Source organism: Anas acuta, chromosome 9 (assembly GCF_963932015.1).
Source record: "Anas acuta chromosome 9, bAnaAcu1.1, whole genome shotgun sequence".
Classification (NCBI taxonomy): domain Eukaryota; kingdom Metazoa; phylum Chordata; class Aves; order Anseriformes; family Anatidae; genus Anas; species Anas acuta.
The window spans coordinates 7,578,771-7,597,614 of NC_088987.1; the positions used below are offsets into that span (position 1 = coordinate 7,578,771).

Sequence of the window (18,844 nt, forward strand, 5' to 3'; positions counted from 1 at the left end):
TGAGTTCCCTTCCATTTCAGAACTCCTGCAGCAGCTACAGCTTCCTAAACACATCAGTACGTGCGGGTTCTGAAACCACTACAGCAAAACTGCGCTGAGGAACTGGATCACTCTCAGTCGTGGCACCTGATAAAATGCCATAATATTGCCATGGCAAATAACAATGTCAATAGCAGAGCAGTTTAATGTCCTTGAAGAAGAGGAGCATAAATATTGCATGGTCTTTATTAAAGGCCTAAGGCTATTTCAGGTGTCATTAGTGGCAGTTTTTCCATTGACTTCAGTAGCAGGAGGGCTAAATTAATATTGAATGCTTCTGAAAATCTGGCTCTGGATCAAGACTCCTAAATCTAATTTTAACTCTATTTGCTATGTGACTGGTGCCAATTATTTCATTTCAATGTTTTTCCTACCTTAACGCTGGCAAATTGCTTTGGACATATCAAAAGTTTTCAGAGCAGTTGAACACGTTTAACATGTTCTCAGATCATCTGCAGCCTTTGAGTGAAATGACAACCAGGAAAAACGTTTCATACCATCTGACTCCTTCCCTGCAGAATATTCTGCATTTTGTCAAAGAGGCTGTTTTTACCCTTAGTATTTTAAAATATGCTGAAGCAGTGTCTCAGTGGGAGACAACATTTCTTCAGGTTCTTTACTTCCTGTGATACAATGGTGGGAATGGGGGTGGATTTTCAGAATATTGATGACTAATTTTTAAATTTACTGGTTTTCATCACTTTTTGATTGGAATTTTGCCTGTCCCATACTGCTAAAACTCAGTTTGCAATGTTTCTTGTTGACCAATGCTTAAAAAATAAAGCTGTTGTGGTTGTTCTTCCAATGAATTACTGCATAAATATGTTAAATTTGTGCACTTACTAATTACTACTAACAAAAACTTTGTTGTCACAAAATTTAGCAATAATATGTTCTGATGCTTCATAACAGTATATTTATTATACAGTGAAGGCTCATGTTGCAAATAAAATGATGCTGAGAAGGACAGTTTAAAATTTCTTTTCTGTAAGCTCACAAAACAGTGTGGCATCTGCAATTTAATATCTATACCAGGGAAATGTGGCATAAGAAAATATTAAAATTGCTTTTTTTCTGTGTCTGAGACATTTCTCTGTTGGAAGTTTTTGCACTTTCTTGGTTTCATGTTTTTTAATTCTAACTCACCATCAACAGGATGGTGCAGGATAAAACAATCATATTAACAGAATATAGATACAGGATAGATCTGAGTTCTATGCTAGCATTTTATTTATTTATATATTTTTAAATTCAAAAGTACTGACTGTTGGTAAAAAACAAACAAACAAACAAACAAACAAAAAAAACCATCTAATTACTAGAAAAAATATTTTAGACCATGTTTGGTATGGCACTTGGAAATCATGATGTTAGGCTATTTGTGCTTCCCTCAAGTGTATAGTAAAGGGATAAGGAAAAAATCAAATCCAGTTTCCAGAATGACAGAAAAGGTAGGCAAGTCTGCAAGGACCCAATCAGCGCAAGTGAATCTAGATCCTCTGTAGTAAAAAAGCTAATTTACTTACCTCTTTATTCTTTAAGGAATCCCCAATGACACAGACATCTTTAAACCTACTTAAGAAAGAATTACCTCACAGATTTTCATTAATCTGAGAGTTTGACATCTTAAGACCATTCCCAAAGCTCTAAAGTGAATATTGGGTGGAGGATAAACTTTGGTGTCTTCATTTACTGATTTTTTAATTAATTCCTTTCAAAGCAGGCAACGGAGAACCTCAGATTCACTTCCTTTTCTTGATCAGTTTTTTGGCTAATGTTACCACTCGGAGCTTTCCCAGTTGAAGAATATTACAGAAACATCCAAAGCCTAAAAGACGGATTTTTTTTTATCTATTCTCTGTTTAAGAAAGCACTAATCTTTCTGAGATGGCCTGCAATTTATTTCAATTTATTTCAATCACCTTAACTTTCTTACCACTTCATTTTTGTTGGATGAAAATTCAATGCTTTTCAGATGCAAATGAAAATAACTACTCTGTAAGATCTTGAGGAATCCTTTCTATTTTAACTACCTGGTCTAAATTTCTATTTTAAGCAGAAGGAATTACTTAGACTTCCAGTTACATAGTTAGGGAAACGTTTAATTAGAATCTTTTTAATAGCTGTTTGCAAGACTACATTAAAGCATTTTAATAATCTTTGTTGCCTCAGAATGACCTTTTAATGTGCAGGCTCTTTTTACAATACATTCTCTTCCTTATTTTATTCTGCAAAGTAATTCAGTAGAGTCTGTTAATCTGTCTAAGAACTCCCCATCACACATGATTTCTGGGAACTGCAGACTGACACCATTTGCTTAACCACTAACTGTAATGCAGAGATGTTCACCATCAGATTCCCTGTGTCTCAACCACAGATTACTGCACATGTCCCACCTCAGGGATCACATTGCAGTACAATTAGGAACATTTAGAAAATTTTGGTGACCTGAAAGCAAGTCTCTCATTTCCTGCCAGGAACAAGTGTGTATGATGTGCAACATCAAAAACAAACAAACAAACAAACAAACAAAAAACAAAAAAACATATTCATCACCAACAGTTATTTAAAGTTGTTAATCTAATTGGTCAGGAAAAAAGGCACTTAGAGAATACAAATATATAAGCTATACATTCAGTCTGTAGTTTATAAAACAGCTAATTTACTGATTGTGCCCATTTTAACCTTATAAACTGAGATGATATTTTCCATGCATTAAGATCCTGTGAAGCCATGTAGTGTTACCTTATCATATCATGAAAAATTTCCTTCAGTGGGAAAAATCCCTCAATGGAATGCAGCTGTCATGGCTGTTTGTGGCAAGGGGATTTTAAACAGTCATGACTGAACCTTTGAGAAGATATGATGCTCAGAATTTACAATTGTACCTTATTTTTTAATGGATTCTGTTAAAAAACCGGTATGCCACCTTGTCTTAAGACTGGTGCAGGATTTCAGTTGGAAGTGGTGGTATAGGACAACGCTTGAGACATTTTTCATGTTAGAAAAGTAGAAGTTAATGAAAAAAAAAACAGTAGATAGGAGAACTATTTGAATACCTTTACCTTTTCAAACTAAATTCCTTTATCAGGAGAAGAGAATACTCTGATGTTTAACGTTCTATCTATAATTCTATTATAATTCTAATTATAAAAATGCACTGGTTATGGCTGTATGTGCAGTTACTCATCCATTACAGCAAGTAATCATTCTCTTTATCAATGATTCTGAATTCCAATTTCAATGTGGAGAATTGGTTTGTGTCTGAGCTGAAAAAACTGATTGCACACACTCAGTTGCTGGGGAAAAAATAGTTTTCACTCATATACCTTCATTTTTGAAGTACTTGTATTATGGGGAATTTTTCTTGACCCACATGCTAGAGTAAGACAAAATCAATTTTGAAAAGTTGGTTCTGGCTCATGTCCATTTAGATCTAAGGTTGTATTTTTTGTTAAGAGAGAAACTGATATCTTAAATGAGTAACTCCAGGAACCATATCTTTTCTCTGCTGTGAATAATCCACTTCCAACTTTCTCCTCTACTTGTGCTGCAAAATGAATACAAAATCCATAGAACATCAGATGAAAATGAGAACAGTAAATGAAATAATACCTCAACAGCTGCCTTTGCTCTTTCAAATTCTTCTTCCAAGGAGTGATTTCTAGAGAGAAGAGGCCCTCCCCAACGTTGCTCCTTAGCTGATCGTGCCTAAAAAATAAAAGAATAACTCAGAATAGGATGATATACTCTCTGCCAAATTTCTGAGTTATTTCCTTAACTGCCTGAAGCCCAAAATGGCCTTTTTCTTGGGCAAAACGAATTGTGTCCCTGCATGAATTCCTCTGAATTCGCATGCACTGTAGAAAGATCATTCCTCATCAGAAGCAGAATAACTTATCTTTCTTGAGTTTTCTTATTACTCAAGATGTGTGAAAGATAAAGAGACAGCCAAGAAAAGACAATGAAAGGACTGGGCTAAAAAGGGAATAGATGGCTCTTTTGTTAAGACTTTTACTTTAATTGTTCCTTGTCCTGTATTATGACTGTGGCAATGCATTCCACTCACTATGTTCCAAGAAGAAAGCCTCTCATTTTGCCTGTATATTTTGTGTTTTTCTTTCAGATTCTGCTTTGGGATCACATTAGAGAGACAGGTTTGGAAGGGATAAATCCATTTTACAACCAGTAGTAGTGCTCCCTTCTACACCTTACTATCAGTCAATCCCATTGGAAGTCCATAACAAGTTTCGCTCTATTCTCTTGCTAAAAAACATTATTAATGCTTTTTACACAAAAGGCACAATACAAAAACAAACAGTATTCAGTGATGGCATAGAAAATCACAAAGTGGCCTAATCTTGCTAAACAGAGCTCTGACTGCTAATCCCTTCTCTTGTGTTTGTCAGAGGTTGAACTCATTAGCCATTTGCCTGACCATGGTCCCAATTGCATTAATTTACGTGGTTATGTTTCTGATGACTGTACTTATAATATTCAATTGCAATACGACACATTACTAAAAGACTAACTTTGCTCACTTCAGGCTCATTGGGCTGTATCTGCAAGTGCTGGAATTTGCTTTCTTGTAATGAAACATTCAATAACATTCCTGTGTGTTCATACAATGCACAAAGCAGGGTCAGACATGTCTGTCTGCCTGTGTATACTCATGCCTTTTTAACTAGAAAAGCAACACACTTTTGTCAGTCTAGCCCTAAAGTTTCTGTTTTGTTCCTTCAGTTATTTTACTGATTAACAGAATTTAGGGCAGAAGAGATAACTGGTTCAAATTGTCTGTTTATTTCTAGGTTTTCTTTTGTCACTTGGACATCCATAAGATGAAAGTGATGTTCTACAGATGGTAAATGGAATTGTCTGGAATATATGAGGAATGTGCTTGGGTTTTTAATTAAAAGTTATCAAGAGACCTTAAACCTATCACTATGTTTGGAAATTTGTTTAATTGACCTCTTTGTTTGTCTCATTACTTTTAATTTCTGTTTCCAGCTATTACTTCTTATCCTTTCTCCAGTAGTGTGAAGCACTTTTTAGTACCCCTTATTTTCTCTGTGGAAAGATACCCATTACTTTAATCTGGTTTTAATTATCTTTTAAATGTTATAAAGAGATTAAGATCTTAACTTAGCTCGTTATGAGGCATTTTATTCAGATTTCAACCTTTTTGTGGCACTTTTACTCTCCCTCTTTAATTTATTATAGCTTTAATGTATAGCCATAGAGACAACAACAGTGAATACTATGGTCCAATACCTGACTTGCTGTTTCTTTATGCAGAGAGCAAGTGTTCTATCTCTCACTAATTATGCCTGCTTTTCTATGGTTTTCTTGTCAGAGTACTGCACGGGGAGCACTCACAGTGACACGTTCGTACACTCAGAGCTATAGATCCTTTTCAGAATTGCCTTCCAACATAGCGTTGTAAGTACAGCCTGCATTCTCATTCTGTAATATATGAGTTTTCAAGCGACTGTATTGTAATACTTATTTATATAGGTGTCGGTCACCAGCTCATTTTCATGACTCCCTTGTTTACATTTTATTCGGTCCACTGTTGCATTATATGCAAATTTCACCAGCAATGACTTGCATATTTATTTTCAGATCAATAATATTGAAGATCATGATTTCTCTTTGTAATCTCAGAAGAATCCCCCCTTATTACAATTCCTAGTAAATAACTACTGGTTCTGAGAACTTGTTTGCTAGCCTTAATCTGTTTAACAGCTGCTTTATTCATTTTGCATGGTACTAATTTTTAAATCAGAATATAGTACACTAAATCAAACATCTTGCTGAGTATCACACAGCAATGCTTATCAACCCAACCTGTAATCTGATCAAAGAAAAAAATATCTGTTTTTTCTTGACACAAAAGTGTGTTGATAGACATTAATTATGTTCCTAGCCTTTTCACTATTTATGAGTTGACTCTTGCAAAATGTTTAACTACATCAGCTTTTGCACCTTTTGCTTCTAGTGACTGTAATTGCCTTAGGTCAAGGACAATACCATAAATCATGATGTTTAGACTGACTAGTACTGGAGAAGGGGAGAGAGTTTGTTGATGCAGTTAGAGAGCTGAGGAGAAAGAGGATAAGAAAGAAGTACAGAAGTCCCCTCCTCTGCCTCATATCACAGCATACACATTCTCCATGCATAATCCCCGCAGAAATACACCTTCTCCTCCATTAAATGCACATCTGCTCTCAATCAGAGGGGAAAAAAGAAGTAATTAACAAAACCCATATAAGCTACATTTGCATATAGACAATGCAGAGTCATATTCTGAGTTGTGATATCCAGAAATGAAAAACCCCATGTGTAACAAACATGCTGCCTTTTGCTAGTGCAGGAAGAGAAGGGATGGAAATGGAGTGCCAGCACTGGAGAACTTCAGCTCTCCAGCTGGTGATGAACTGGGACTCTGCAGCTGCAACCCTAAAGGGGAGCCCAAGGTGTAGTATGGGTCGGGGTGGAATGGGTATGTCTGAGGCACGGAGAGCCTGCATACACTGTGGTTTGATATGCTCACCGCTCTACAGCGGAGGTGTTGTAGTTGATCACTGGCTGCTGTCTTCAGGAACAAAATCTTCCATTCCAATACATTTGCGCAGTTTCCTGCACCTGTAGTCTGCTTATGTGCTATTGGACCTTAACTGTTGGTGAGAGGCTTAAATTATAGTCTTAACTTTTCAGCAGGTCTTCAAATAATGAGCTAAATCTGTCCCTTGTAACTTAATTTTATTAGAGTAACTGGCACATCCAAAAAGAGACAGGCCATTTGTCTTACCATATGTATCTGGGAGAAGAAGGGAATAAATCATGCATTCTAAAAATTGCTGCCCAAAACTGCACATTTCTAAGATGTACAGGCTTTGAGATACACCTTGGTCTAAGTGTAGAGATAGTAAAATTAGGTATAGTTTGTAGTATGTCGAGGTTTCTTGTGTATGGATTCTGAGTGAGCAATGAGGCCCAAGTTTTAAATTGTATTTTGAGAGTTAAAACATAAGCAGAGTTTATACATATACATTTTAACATATTATCTCCCTCTGTAGTTTGTAACTGTTAGAGAGAAAATAAACCTTCAAAAAAACCCATCACTATAGGATATCTTGTACCAATAAAACCGTAACAAGGAACTTTCTGGTATGGCTGATAAAAGAATGAACAAAGATACTTGGGCCAATACAGCTTAAGAGTTACTAATAGGAAACATATGATGTGAGCAGAATACTAAGAAGGAAGTTGGCCACTTCCAGTGACAGCTACCATGCTATTGCCCTTTCCAACATTCGGAGACATTTCTTCCTCATTCTATGATTCTTATTAATTCAAAGCTTGTCTTTGTGATTTTGTATGACATAAGCACTGGTAAACACAGGATTTTGTTAAGGAGATTGTATAATTTTAAAGAAAATGTAACCTAGTTGCTTAGTATTTCACTTTGAGGAACTAAATCTAATGTCAAAGATGAGTGATAAAGGCAATTGTCTCAGCAACTGCTGATGGCTAACTGCAGCAAGTTTGACAAGATGAAATCTTTAGGGTATGACAAAATCTGTTGCATATGCAAAGGTTACCCTTAAATGAGATTGACAAGATCTATAGAGGACAAAGAATGGTAAACATATGCTTTGATAAAAGCACTACTAGTATGATTTCTTTTACAAGCAGATTAAGAACTCTGTCAAGACAGATGAGCCTGGTTGTTAGGAACTGACAACTTTGACAGTCCAAGTATAAGCAGGATGAAGCACTATTAACTACCAGGTCAACCTGAGTGGATCATGAGTTTGAAAAAAAGGAGCTTATGAGAAAGCAAAACAAAACATGAAATATACCAGAGCATCAGATAAGAATCTTACTCTGCTTCTCTTTCAAGTTGGCTGATTCAATTTAAGATTTTTAAAATTTTGAAATACCATCCATTTTATAAAATAGCATGGAGACTCAAAGGATTGAATCTGTACTGAATTAAAAATGTGAATTTTTGCTTCTGCAGTTATTCTAGTAGAATTGGAAATAGACAATATAAACTAGAGGTGCTGTATTTGCAACTGTTTTTACAGAAAGCCACAGAATTAAAATCTGTAACTGTCTACTTGATTTAAACACATCTAGGTTAAACATAAAGATGGCGTTTAGATCTATTAGGCTGAGGAACAGCCTCCTAAAAAGTGGTTAGGGGTACTTGAAGAAAAGATGGACAAAGCATGTGAAAAGATGCTGTCCGTCTAAAGTGGATATTATGCAACAGATCTTTTCCATTACTAAGATGTATAAGTATTGTACAGAATGAAAAAAAAAGATCGTGCATTAGAACTAGTTAAACTTTCCATGGGAAAAATAAAAATTGAAAAAAAAAAACCCTGTTTGTAATGTAGAAATGGCAGGAAAGCAAAGGAGACTTTTTCTCTTTTTCTCCTAATGAAAACATAGAAATGAGTCTTGATAACTAGGTTCTATTTCTGTTTTCTGCAAAAAGTGGTGCATGATCTCCAAAAAGGACATTTGTCATTTTGGTGTCTCATTTTTCCATTTTCAGATGGGACTATTAATTTTCATTAATTTCCAGATATTACATCTAACAGAAAGGTTTTGAAGTGCAGGCTTAAATATAGCTGTAGAAAAATTGAGAGAAAAATTGCTTTCAACTATAAGTGAATCCACCAAACAACTTGCTCTCACCCCTGCCAGTAGCATTGGCTGAACTTGAGAACTTTCAGTTAAGAAATAAAAAACTGGAAATAAGGTGTATAAGCAATCTGCACTATATGAATGCATATATAAATGTATATTTGTACATATATATGCATACACACATATATAATGCCATATGTCTTTAAGTAATTTCCATAAGGACCTGTTCAATATACTGTATGCCAGTGGAACTGGGCAAATCTACAGACCTGCACCCCAGAGCCCTCCTTACTGGAGCATTTTCTGGCAGAAAAAGTCCTGTGAACACACTGTTTTCCCACATGTGGAGATAAACTACTAATGAATGTTGGCCTAATGGTTCTTTCCTGTATTCCTTTGCCACTTCCCAATTCTGGGTATTCCTGGTTGACCAAGAGACCTTGAGAAAAGCTATATGACAGGAACAGAGAACCATAAGAAGTTTGATTTTCAGAACTGGAGGAAGGGAAAGAAGATACTGCTGTAAATTATAGTTTGATGTGTTTTTGTACAGGAAGGTCACACAGTTCACTGCAGTGTTAAACTCTGAATGTTTGATATGCTGACAGTTATGCTAATTTTGTAATATACTAATTTGGAAGCTGTGTGAAGATTCAGCTGTATGAGGCTTTTAACTGATGATCCTGAAAATTTCCCTTAAATAGTTCTTTCAGCATGTGAACAGTTAGCCAATGAGACAATTCCTACCTGCCTTTTTAATGTTACTAAATCTACCAATTCTTCTTACCTGTATTGCAGGTGCAAGTTCTAGTTCTGATGTTGAATCAGCGTCCAAGGCACTCTTGACATTAGTCAGCTCAGACTGTGATCTATTTTCTGTGGACCTAGAAATAATGTATTTACATATTCATCACTGCAGACTAAGATGCTCTGCCTTATCTATTTCAGGTTCATAGGCTCACACAGACTAATTAGGTTAACTCTTTTAACTTAATTGTTTAACTTGGAGATATCAAAAGTGCCTGGACCCTTTTCGGTGTTCCTGCTATTCCATTTTTCAGTTCTGTGCAGACAATAGTAATGCAACAAAACAGAATCAGGCCTGATTCACCAGTAAAGCACCAAGTACATATGGGCATTAAACTTGCATAATGGAATGGAGACCTTGCCTGTAACACTACACTTCCATTTCATAGAAATGCAAAATGAGGTTTAGGCAATGACACAAGAATGTAACTGCAGTCAGTGTCTAAGAATCAACAACCACATTGCAAGACTTCATCCTGGCTTATGTGCCTGTTTGTGCCACGAGATCCTATTTTCTTCCTTAGAAAATGAAGCCCTGTAGGCTAAAATCAGGTTAACTGAGCGAAACTCTTCTGTAAAGTTCTAAGTTAATGAAACACTCAGCTAAAGGGCTGGTTAAGACACAGGATGAGCATCAGTTGGTCATGAATCTGCTTCTAGTGTATGAAAATGATAATCATGGTCGTGCATAATGCAGCGAATCAGTGTTGCTTACATACCAAGAAGACAGCAGAATTAATCTACGTGACCTGGTTCTAAATGCAAAGCCCAATTCTTCCGTCTTTTACATCCTTTGTAGTTTTAGTAGAACTGCGTGGAAGAGGTAATAGTTGGCTTAGATATTTTTTCTTGCCTCTTCCACACAGAAATTCTGCCCTCTTGATGGCAAAGAAATTACACTGGGTATCTAGTGACTGTCAAATCACTGCAAAGTATCTTTTTTTTTACTAATTTTACTCCCATCTGTAGTCTTTTGGATCACTGCATCCCTCTGTGGAATTTTCACCACTATCTATTTAGCAACTGCACCTGCTATTCTTCACAACATTAAAAATTGCTGACAAAATGTAATTTTATAGTGTATTTGTTTATGATACATTGTCCAAAATGTCTGCTTGCATACTTTCAATGTAATCCTAACAGATTTAATAATATGACTTGTCATCGTTAATTAAGAAAGCTAGACTGGAAATATTTTTCTCAGAAAAGCAAAATTTGTACCATAAAAGCTCTTTTGATGGAGCTCTAGATGATGATGATGTTCGTTCTGCCGAAGGGTGGACTTTGCAGCTCCTCTCTCCGTGAAAGTTGACGTCATCCCATTTCTCTAGCTGTGTCTGAATATCAACTGAAAGATAACAAAAGAAGATATGAACCTATCAAAGAAACCATTGTTTCTTGAATTAATTCCCCTGTGTTAAATACAAGTTTAGAGGAAATTGTGCAGCCAAGCCACTGAAGACTATTTTAATTACGGTCCAATAGACAGAAATGTTGTGCACCTTTCTAGCTTATATTCTGTAAAAATACATTTGAATTTGCAACATTTTTCTAAATCATGATTTTTAAGGCCACTAAAAGCAGATTCATGTTCAGAATGCCAGTGGAAATCTTGATTTAAAATTATTGGTTTGCATGTAATTTAGATCTGTTGATAAAATTATACTGATAGGAATATATTTTAATTTCTTAATTGTATTCAAATTGTATAAATAAAACTTATTCTGGTGACTGCCATTTACAAATAACTGTATAGGCAACCAATAGGATTCACTCATATGTTGGACTTGACTTGCAAAAATGAGATATTCAGCTCCTGTTTGATGATAAAGTTATATAAAAGAAGTTCTATGTTGATGAAGGGAAAATTTGCTACCTTGGTATAAATTACATTTACCTTGCAAATTTCTCAGTTGCGGTGCAAGTAATTTAGTTTGGATGGAACTAAATTAAATTCACCTTTTTCAAAGCTCATCTATAGATCATGCTTGGCAGGATATTGAGTTGTATTCAGGTTTTTTGTTCAATCTGTATAAATATAGCTCTTCTGTCCAGAACTTTTTTTTCTCTGGCATGCATAGGTGAAACAGTACTTAAAAATTATTGTGTATTTCTAACATATGCAGATCTGAAAAGGACACCCAGTGTGGGCTGTTTCTGATCTGTGCCCTTTATTGGTTTCTCATGATAGCCTTACAGATTTTTCTACCATTTTACTGATCCTGACTTTTCTTTTTGAAAAATCCACTCAGAACTTTATTTGCACACTTACTAACAATACGTATAATGATAAAGGTAAAATGTTTACACAAAGTTAAGTTTACACTCCCTGCTAAAGTGCAGTGCAATAGAAATTCAGATCTTGCTCATTGTTTTGTGCCAGTAAGGAGGAGAAACTTGTGTTAAGCATGGCTATGTAACACTGATATCATAGCTACAATCTTACCTAAATCTAGTGAAGACTTGTCTGAAACTCTGACAGTCTGGACTTTCTGCTCAGTGTCCACATTGATAAGGTCAGAATTGTCTGTCTTCTTTCTGTGGGTTGAAGCTTTTATGCCTTCACCTCTTGATGGATTCTCTGATTTCTTTGCTTTGTTTTGGGTTTGTAAGACAGGTTCACTAAGATCCAAGAGATCCAAACCTGTTGATAACACTTAGAGACAAAATGTTAGAATTCAATGTTAATTCAAATAACTCACATTTGGTTGGGTTTTGTTTGTTTGTTTAATTGGAAAAATAATTATTAAGTTAATGTATTGTCATTTGGCTATAGTAGATGTGTATTTCCTGCTAAAGAGGACGACCAGCATACTCAGATATGACTAGTGATCCCAGGTGCTTAACTGGATGCAGTTGTTTAAAAAAGCCTGATTTGCAGGAATGGCTTTTGCTCTGAAAATCTTCAAAACATCCTCTTAGGTCTTAGTCCACAGTTTTTCTTATGTTGTGAAGGTTCCCTGTACAATTGAGTTTTTAGATTAGATTTAGCTTAATCTTATGCTTAGCAAATACTGGTAACAGCTGCTTAGGTTGTTGTGTGACATGCCATTAAGGAAAAAGCTGATGAATAGACAGTTTTCTCTAACATGTAACATTCAGAGTCTAATCTAATTCATTGCTCATTAAACCATTAATTCATTTGTGGTACAAAGGACACGGTTTAGTGACCTGACTCAGTAGGTCAGGTTGATGCTTGGATTTGGTGATCTTGAAGGTCTTTTCCAACCTAGATAATTCTGTAATGCCATGGTATAAGGTAAAAAATATTCTAACCTTTGTACTTTGAGTCTGGACAAAGCTTAAAGACTACAGAGGGAAGTTAGATGTTTTGTTCTTGTAAATTCAGTGAGAGTTTGACTTCTTTCAGGTTCTACTAAAAATTGTAGTCTAAAATGTATTTTCTGTTATTAATTTAAAAGAATTGCATATAAAATCAGGTTCCATCACACATATTGGAACATTTTGATTGACAAAACAAATGTAATTGTGAAGTTAACAAGAAAAATTCTTTCTAAATTAGGAAAGGAACTGGAGAAAACGAGATACCTTTGCTTTGCCCATGGTTAAAGTTTGGCAAAAAGCAATAGATTCCACTATTCTCTGAAGCCTCTGTCTGTCAGTGATGCAGAAAATATTAAAAAAAAAAAGGTGAGAAAGAACAGTTGTGCTAGAAAAGCTTCAAACAAAGGAAGGTCTAGCACCAAGAATATGATCCTAACAATGAGAGAGCTGTGCATCTATGCATGACTGAAAAAGGGCCTTAGATTATGACAGTAAAGATTTTTGCTGTGCTGGATGAAACAGGGTGCAGAAGAGTATAGCACAAAAGACAATAACATAATATTTTCTTCCTGCAAACAAATCTGAGTCGCCCCACATTTGGCCAACTTTTTTGGTCAGAAATGAATAATTATGGTTAGCATTTTTTTCTACTGTTGTTGCTGTTTGTCCTTTTCAAGATAAATATTAACTATAATTAGAAATTCTATTGCTTGCTCTGTTAAAAGCCGTATCATTGTATAAGCCAGGCTTCAGTCCGAGTTTCTCATTTATAAGTTGTTTGAAGTATAATATTGGAAATTCACACAAAAGACAGGAAAACTCCCTCCTTTGCATTTTCAGTTTACAGGGGAAATGTTTTTGACATATATATTAATGTTATCTCTTGTGCTTTATCTATCTTGGTAAATCACCAGATTTCATCAGTCTTCACAAAATAAAAAACTTATAAATAAAAATCTGATTAAAATGCCCCAAATCTAACAGATATTCAAGGCAGATATAGGATCTTACCCAGACATAAGATACTTATTTTTTTCAACACCATCTTAAACAACTTGAAAAAAATTATATTAATCCCTGTAATATCTGTAGCTGTATCAAAGGAAAAAATACTATTTACAATTGTTAATTTAATTCAGTGTTCCAGACTTGCTACTAGAAACCGCATACTGCTTTAGACACATTAATTAGATGTGAAGATAATCACCCAGCTGTTAATTAGTCATTTAGTTATTTTAATAATTTGGATGTATATGGATTTTAATTAAATGACTTCTAACGAGACAAACCATTTTATGAGACTGCAACAGAACATAGTAGCACTATTGATTTTATGGTATCTCAGTAAATCAACTCAGATGCTTAGATTACCTTTGCACAAACACTGAATAGGAGACTGCCAATTTCTACAAACACATCCAAAGGACAATACACTTTTCTTAATTCAGAAGGCTTTCAGGATTTCTTCTTAATTATCTGCTTTACTATCTCACCACAAAACAAATCAGACAAGAAATTTCTTGGATCCTTTCAGTACTGAAGTTTCTGAACTCAAGTCTGGATAAACTGTTTTGATCTCTTTTCCCTTTTTCTCAGACATCCACATCTCTAAAGAATGGGTTTGGTTAAAACAAGAGTGAATGTGGCTTATCCATCAGTTATATTTTTGTAAAAACAAAGATTGAGAATTTGTCGATCTGCTATGTACTTCCTGTTGAAGTTCCCTTTAATTCAAGCTCAGAGATCTGCTGGAATAAATATGATTTGGATCACATCAGATTTGCCCTGAAATGTAATAAGCAATATTTTTTTCTAGTAATAGATCAAACAATTACAATTTAATATCAGTTTATAATTTTGTGCAAATAGTATTTGTTTACAAGAGACTAAAAGAAATTACTTGATAAAATGTACCACAATTAAAATAAAACTAAAATTATTTCTCTCTCGTGAGGGATGGTACAGAATTTTGGTTACCTGCAGTATTTGATGTTACAGGCCTTGCAACAGCTTCTGGTTTAGCTTCACAGAGAAAGTCATCAATGGAGGGGCTCAGAAGTGGTCTGCTTTCTTGCTGCTCATTCACCAGCTGACAACAAAAAATCTCAGGATCACTGAGTGTTGTTGGGGTACACAATTTGAACAAATAAAACATTTTTGTACAATATCATGTGCTTTATTTTAGATTGCTAGAGAGTCAGAGATTGTAATTAAATGTACAAATAGCTCTGGGCTTAAAATTAAAAAAAAATCAATGTAGTCACTCTCTTGGGGCAAAATTATATTCTAGTTATAAAAATTGCACAAAAATAAAGCAGCAAGGTGATTTCATTCATAGCAATTATTGTAATATATTGCTCCTGGGCTGAAGTATGCAAGGTCTGATGTAACTCCCTTCAAATCAGTGGGTGAAGTTGGCCTTCTCTGTCACCAGGAGACTAAGCAGGGCATTTTTAACATTTGGAAGTGGTCTTGTTTTCACCAGTAACATGCCTCCCCACAGAATTCCTACAACACCATTCCATCTAGAAAATATGCATTAGCCCATTAAACAATAACCTGCTGAGATGGAAAACACCTCTCTGCAATACAAGGACATATGAATGACAGTGGATGGACTCTGGTGAATTTATGAAATTCCTGCATGAGTTTTGACTGTGCGAAGACTCATAATTTGTATTTTAAGCAGTTTTCTCTTTTTATTGTAATTGCAGGAATGTATTGTTTTTCTGCTACCTAAAAGAAATCTCCACGCTACAGGCTTTTCATGTATTGGATATTAAAAAACCTAAACAGTAATAAAACAGTCTCATAAATAAATGTCTCCTCTCTACAATCCCTCTCCGATGGCAGGATCAAAACCTACGTTGTGCTGGATGGACGTCTGATGGTATGGCCTGCATTTGCTTTATCTTTAATAATATGAATACATGTTTTTCCTTTGTTACTTTCATCTGGAGCATTTTCAGCTTCACCTTTATTCTCTCTCAGCTCCGTCTCTCTATCCTGTTTTTGCTCTTTTTCCACTGTTGTAATTTTGAAATGTTCTCTATGTATATTTGAACTTTTAAATTGAGGATGCTAACATGGTCTAAAACTGGTAAGAAAAGTTAATTTGATGTTTATTAATTACTGGCATTTAGCTACTGCAGTAATGGGGTTGCCTCTACAGCTCCTACAATACAACAGCTTAGGTTCACTGTTTGTTACTTGGTATTCCAATGTCTCAAGGAAATACTGGAGACTATAATTTTGATGGGTCAAATATTTAAGCTGGCACCTAAAGCTGACTGACTGTATAATATAATATTCATTTGCCCAGAATCTGGCCTGTAACATCATTGCTATATGAACTAGCAATTTACACAATTAACGTGGAAGATTGCTTGCCCAACTGTGTGTAGCAGAATGTGCGAACTGGGAGCACTTCAGAAATCTGGCAATGACATTGTTCCAAACTCTAATTCTGCATGTGCTAGACCTAGACTGCAGATACACCTTACAAGCGGAATAAATAATCTGTTTTTACAACTATCTGAATTGATTGGTCATACTGCTGTCTCATTTATCACACAAATGTTACTTGCTTAATTTGTTAAATCTCAACACCTGTTTTGAAATTGCATTTATACCAACTGCACACCTTTGATTTTTATTAAAGGTGGCTCTACATTGCCCACATTATCTCTAGGTGTATACTTTTGCCTAATACTGATATTTAAGACTTAAGAGGACCTAGTACATCTCTACGCTATATATGTATTTTTCTGTCTGTGATTTGGTGATCGTATCTATTGGTGAAAAAATAAGGGTGGATACCTATTTAATCCTTGTCCAAACTACTTTCAATATTTTAAAAGTTTTTCTATGACCAACTCCACATATCAGCAAAAATTGTTCAAATACCTTTTCTCCTAGGAACTAGCATCAGTAACAGTGGATGCAATTTTGCAGTGAATTGCATTTTCTGGTGAACATAACATCCAGCAGAAAGATTGTAAAAGTCTATGGATCAGCTGGATCTTCAACGATTTATTTTGTGATGTGCTAACAACATGAAGAAAAGTTTTACATTATTTGGAGGGAATAAAGACGAGGTTCCATAGTAATAAGTGTAAATGTAAAAACTTCATAGGAAACACTGGTTCTGTATCTATATGAGCATATCAGAAGGGTACACTATCATGTAGGATTTAGATGCTATTTAAGTTTTGCATTACTTTCCATGAAAATTTTCTTTAATAGGAAGGAGGGAAGGAGGGAAAGCAAGAAGGAAGGAAAGAAGGGCTAGAACAAAAAAGATAAAAACCTGAATTTCTCCAAGATTCAGCCAAGTATGAAGTAGCAGATGTCTTTTTTTTTTTTTTTTTTTTTTTTTTTAACTTTTCCAAGGTGGTTATCACATCACCAGTCATTTCTTTATTATGTTGTTTATATAATGATGACCAACCCGGCCACACAACTTCTTAGTTTGGTACCAGAAGTGTATTGATAAAATTCTACCATCAAACTGAAAGAGTTAGGCAGATATCCACTTCTTCATAATCAGTTTTACCAGTGAACACCAAGATTTGATTTTTACTAAACTATGCCTTTGCAGTGCACTTGCAGCATTTTTATTTAATTAGAAAACCAATAAATTCTTCTCTGATTCTGTCACTATGTGAACATATACACTATATTAGAGATGGGCCATCCAGATGATCAGAGGAATAAAGAACACATTTTACAGGGACTCTAAAAGAAGTTGACTTGCTTAGGCTAACAAAATGAAGATTGAGTAAGAATATAATTATTATTCTTGTATATATAAAGAGAGAGGGGCTGGATGACATTGGAAGTGGAAAACTATTTCAACAATAAAAAAAAATTGGCATCTCAACTGGCCATGAGTAGATTTGGTGTGGAAATTAAAAGAATTTTAATTCTAACTATCACAGCAGTGAATTGAACAAACAGTATAATTTTTAGGATTGGGGGACAAAAAAAACTAGCTTTTTAAGGTGGCATTTGAAAAGCTTTCTTCATGGCTGGTTTTGAGAAGTGGGCGATGACCCAGAGGATTCCTCCCAGTAGTGTCCTATGCTCCTATGACTAAGAACTGAAAGCTGTAGGAGTGCCTTTTTAAAAAGAATTGTGCCTGTGAAAAAGTGTGCTTTCAAATGAAATATCTGGGTTGAAAAATGAAAACAAATACATGATCAAGTCTACTTATTCTCAATATATACAAACTACATAGCAATAAAACATATTGGAAAAATGTTTTTGATGTGAGGCAGGTATTTCATGATGAATCAAACCTTAAGAGGTTAAATAGTGCTGTGAGTGGACTTTTTGCAGCAGTTAAGTAGTCAGAGGGGCAGTTTGTGACATTACTGTGTATGCAATGCTATTTGGTAAATCCTTGGTCTCACACTTTAAATTTCATTTTGCTGTCTCATATATTGTACCAAATTTATCCCTCTTTTAACTCTACTCAAATTATTAGAGTTATATCAGGCATGAATTTGGAGTAGTGTTATAAAACATTCATGAGATGAAAACTATTATCTATATTAAAGTAATAATTTATGGTTCTCAAGCACCTTTCAGGGTGAATATCACAGAATGCTTTAAAACATTGATGAATCAAGCCTGGCACCACCACGGAGCTGAGAAGTATTATCTCTGTGTTGCAGACAAGAGAAGCAAAGTGAAATTAAGAAAGCCGACCAGCACCATGCAGTGCTGGAGGAAGAGGCGCTGGGAGTGAGAGCCAGGCTGCTGGCAGTGCGCCACCACATAATATTTATGTGTGCGATATTTGTACACACGCCAGGCTGTATAGACTCAGACTGTAAAATTATTGATTTCTGAGTACTAATTTAGCCGGTGAGTACCATAAATTCTCATAATGTCTCTAAGAACTTAATTTTTCTTTACAGAATCTATTTTAATTAAAGAAAAAAACACTCCCTTAACTGAAACGTATCTAAAATTTGTGAAGGGTGATATTTCCTACTATCAATACATATGAAGAGTCTCAACCATAGTATAAAATGCTCCT

The 18,844-nt window shown here is 35.1% G+C and overlaps 1 protein-coding gene across 3 annotated transcripts in view; it reads right to left on the bottom strand.

The window, feature by feature from the left end:
* The window catches only part of PEX5L (peroxisomal biogenesis factor 5 like), a 102,529-nt gene that overhangs the window by 10,987 nt on the left and 72,698 nt on the right, over positions 1–18,844 (bottom strand). For all 3 annotated transcript variants that reach the window (XM_068692425.1, XM_068692423.1, XM_068692424.1), the window contains 5 exons: positions 14,776–14,887; positions 11,960–12,169; positions 10,735–10,861; positions 9,494–9,590; positions 3,655–3,750 (listed from right to left, as the gene is read on the bottom strand). In XM_068692425.1, the coding sequence (XP_068548526.1) occupies positions 3,655–3,750; positions 9,494–9,590; positions 10,735–10,861; positions 11,960–12,169; positions 14,776–14,887 (642 nt within the window). The remainder of the gene's footprint in view (positions 1–3,654; positions 3,751–9,493; positions 9,591–10,734; positions 10,862–11,959; positions 12,170–14,775; positions 14,888–18,844) is intronic.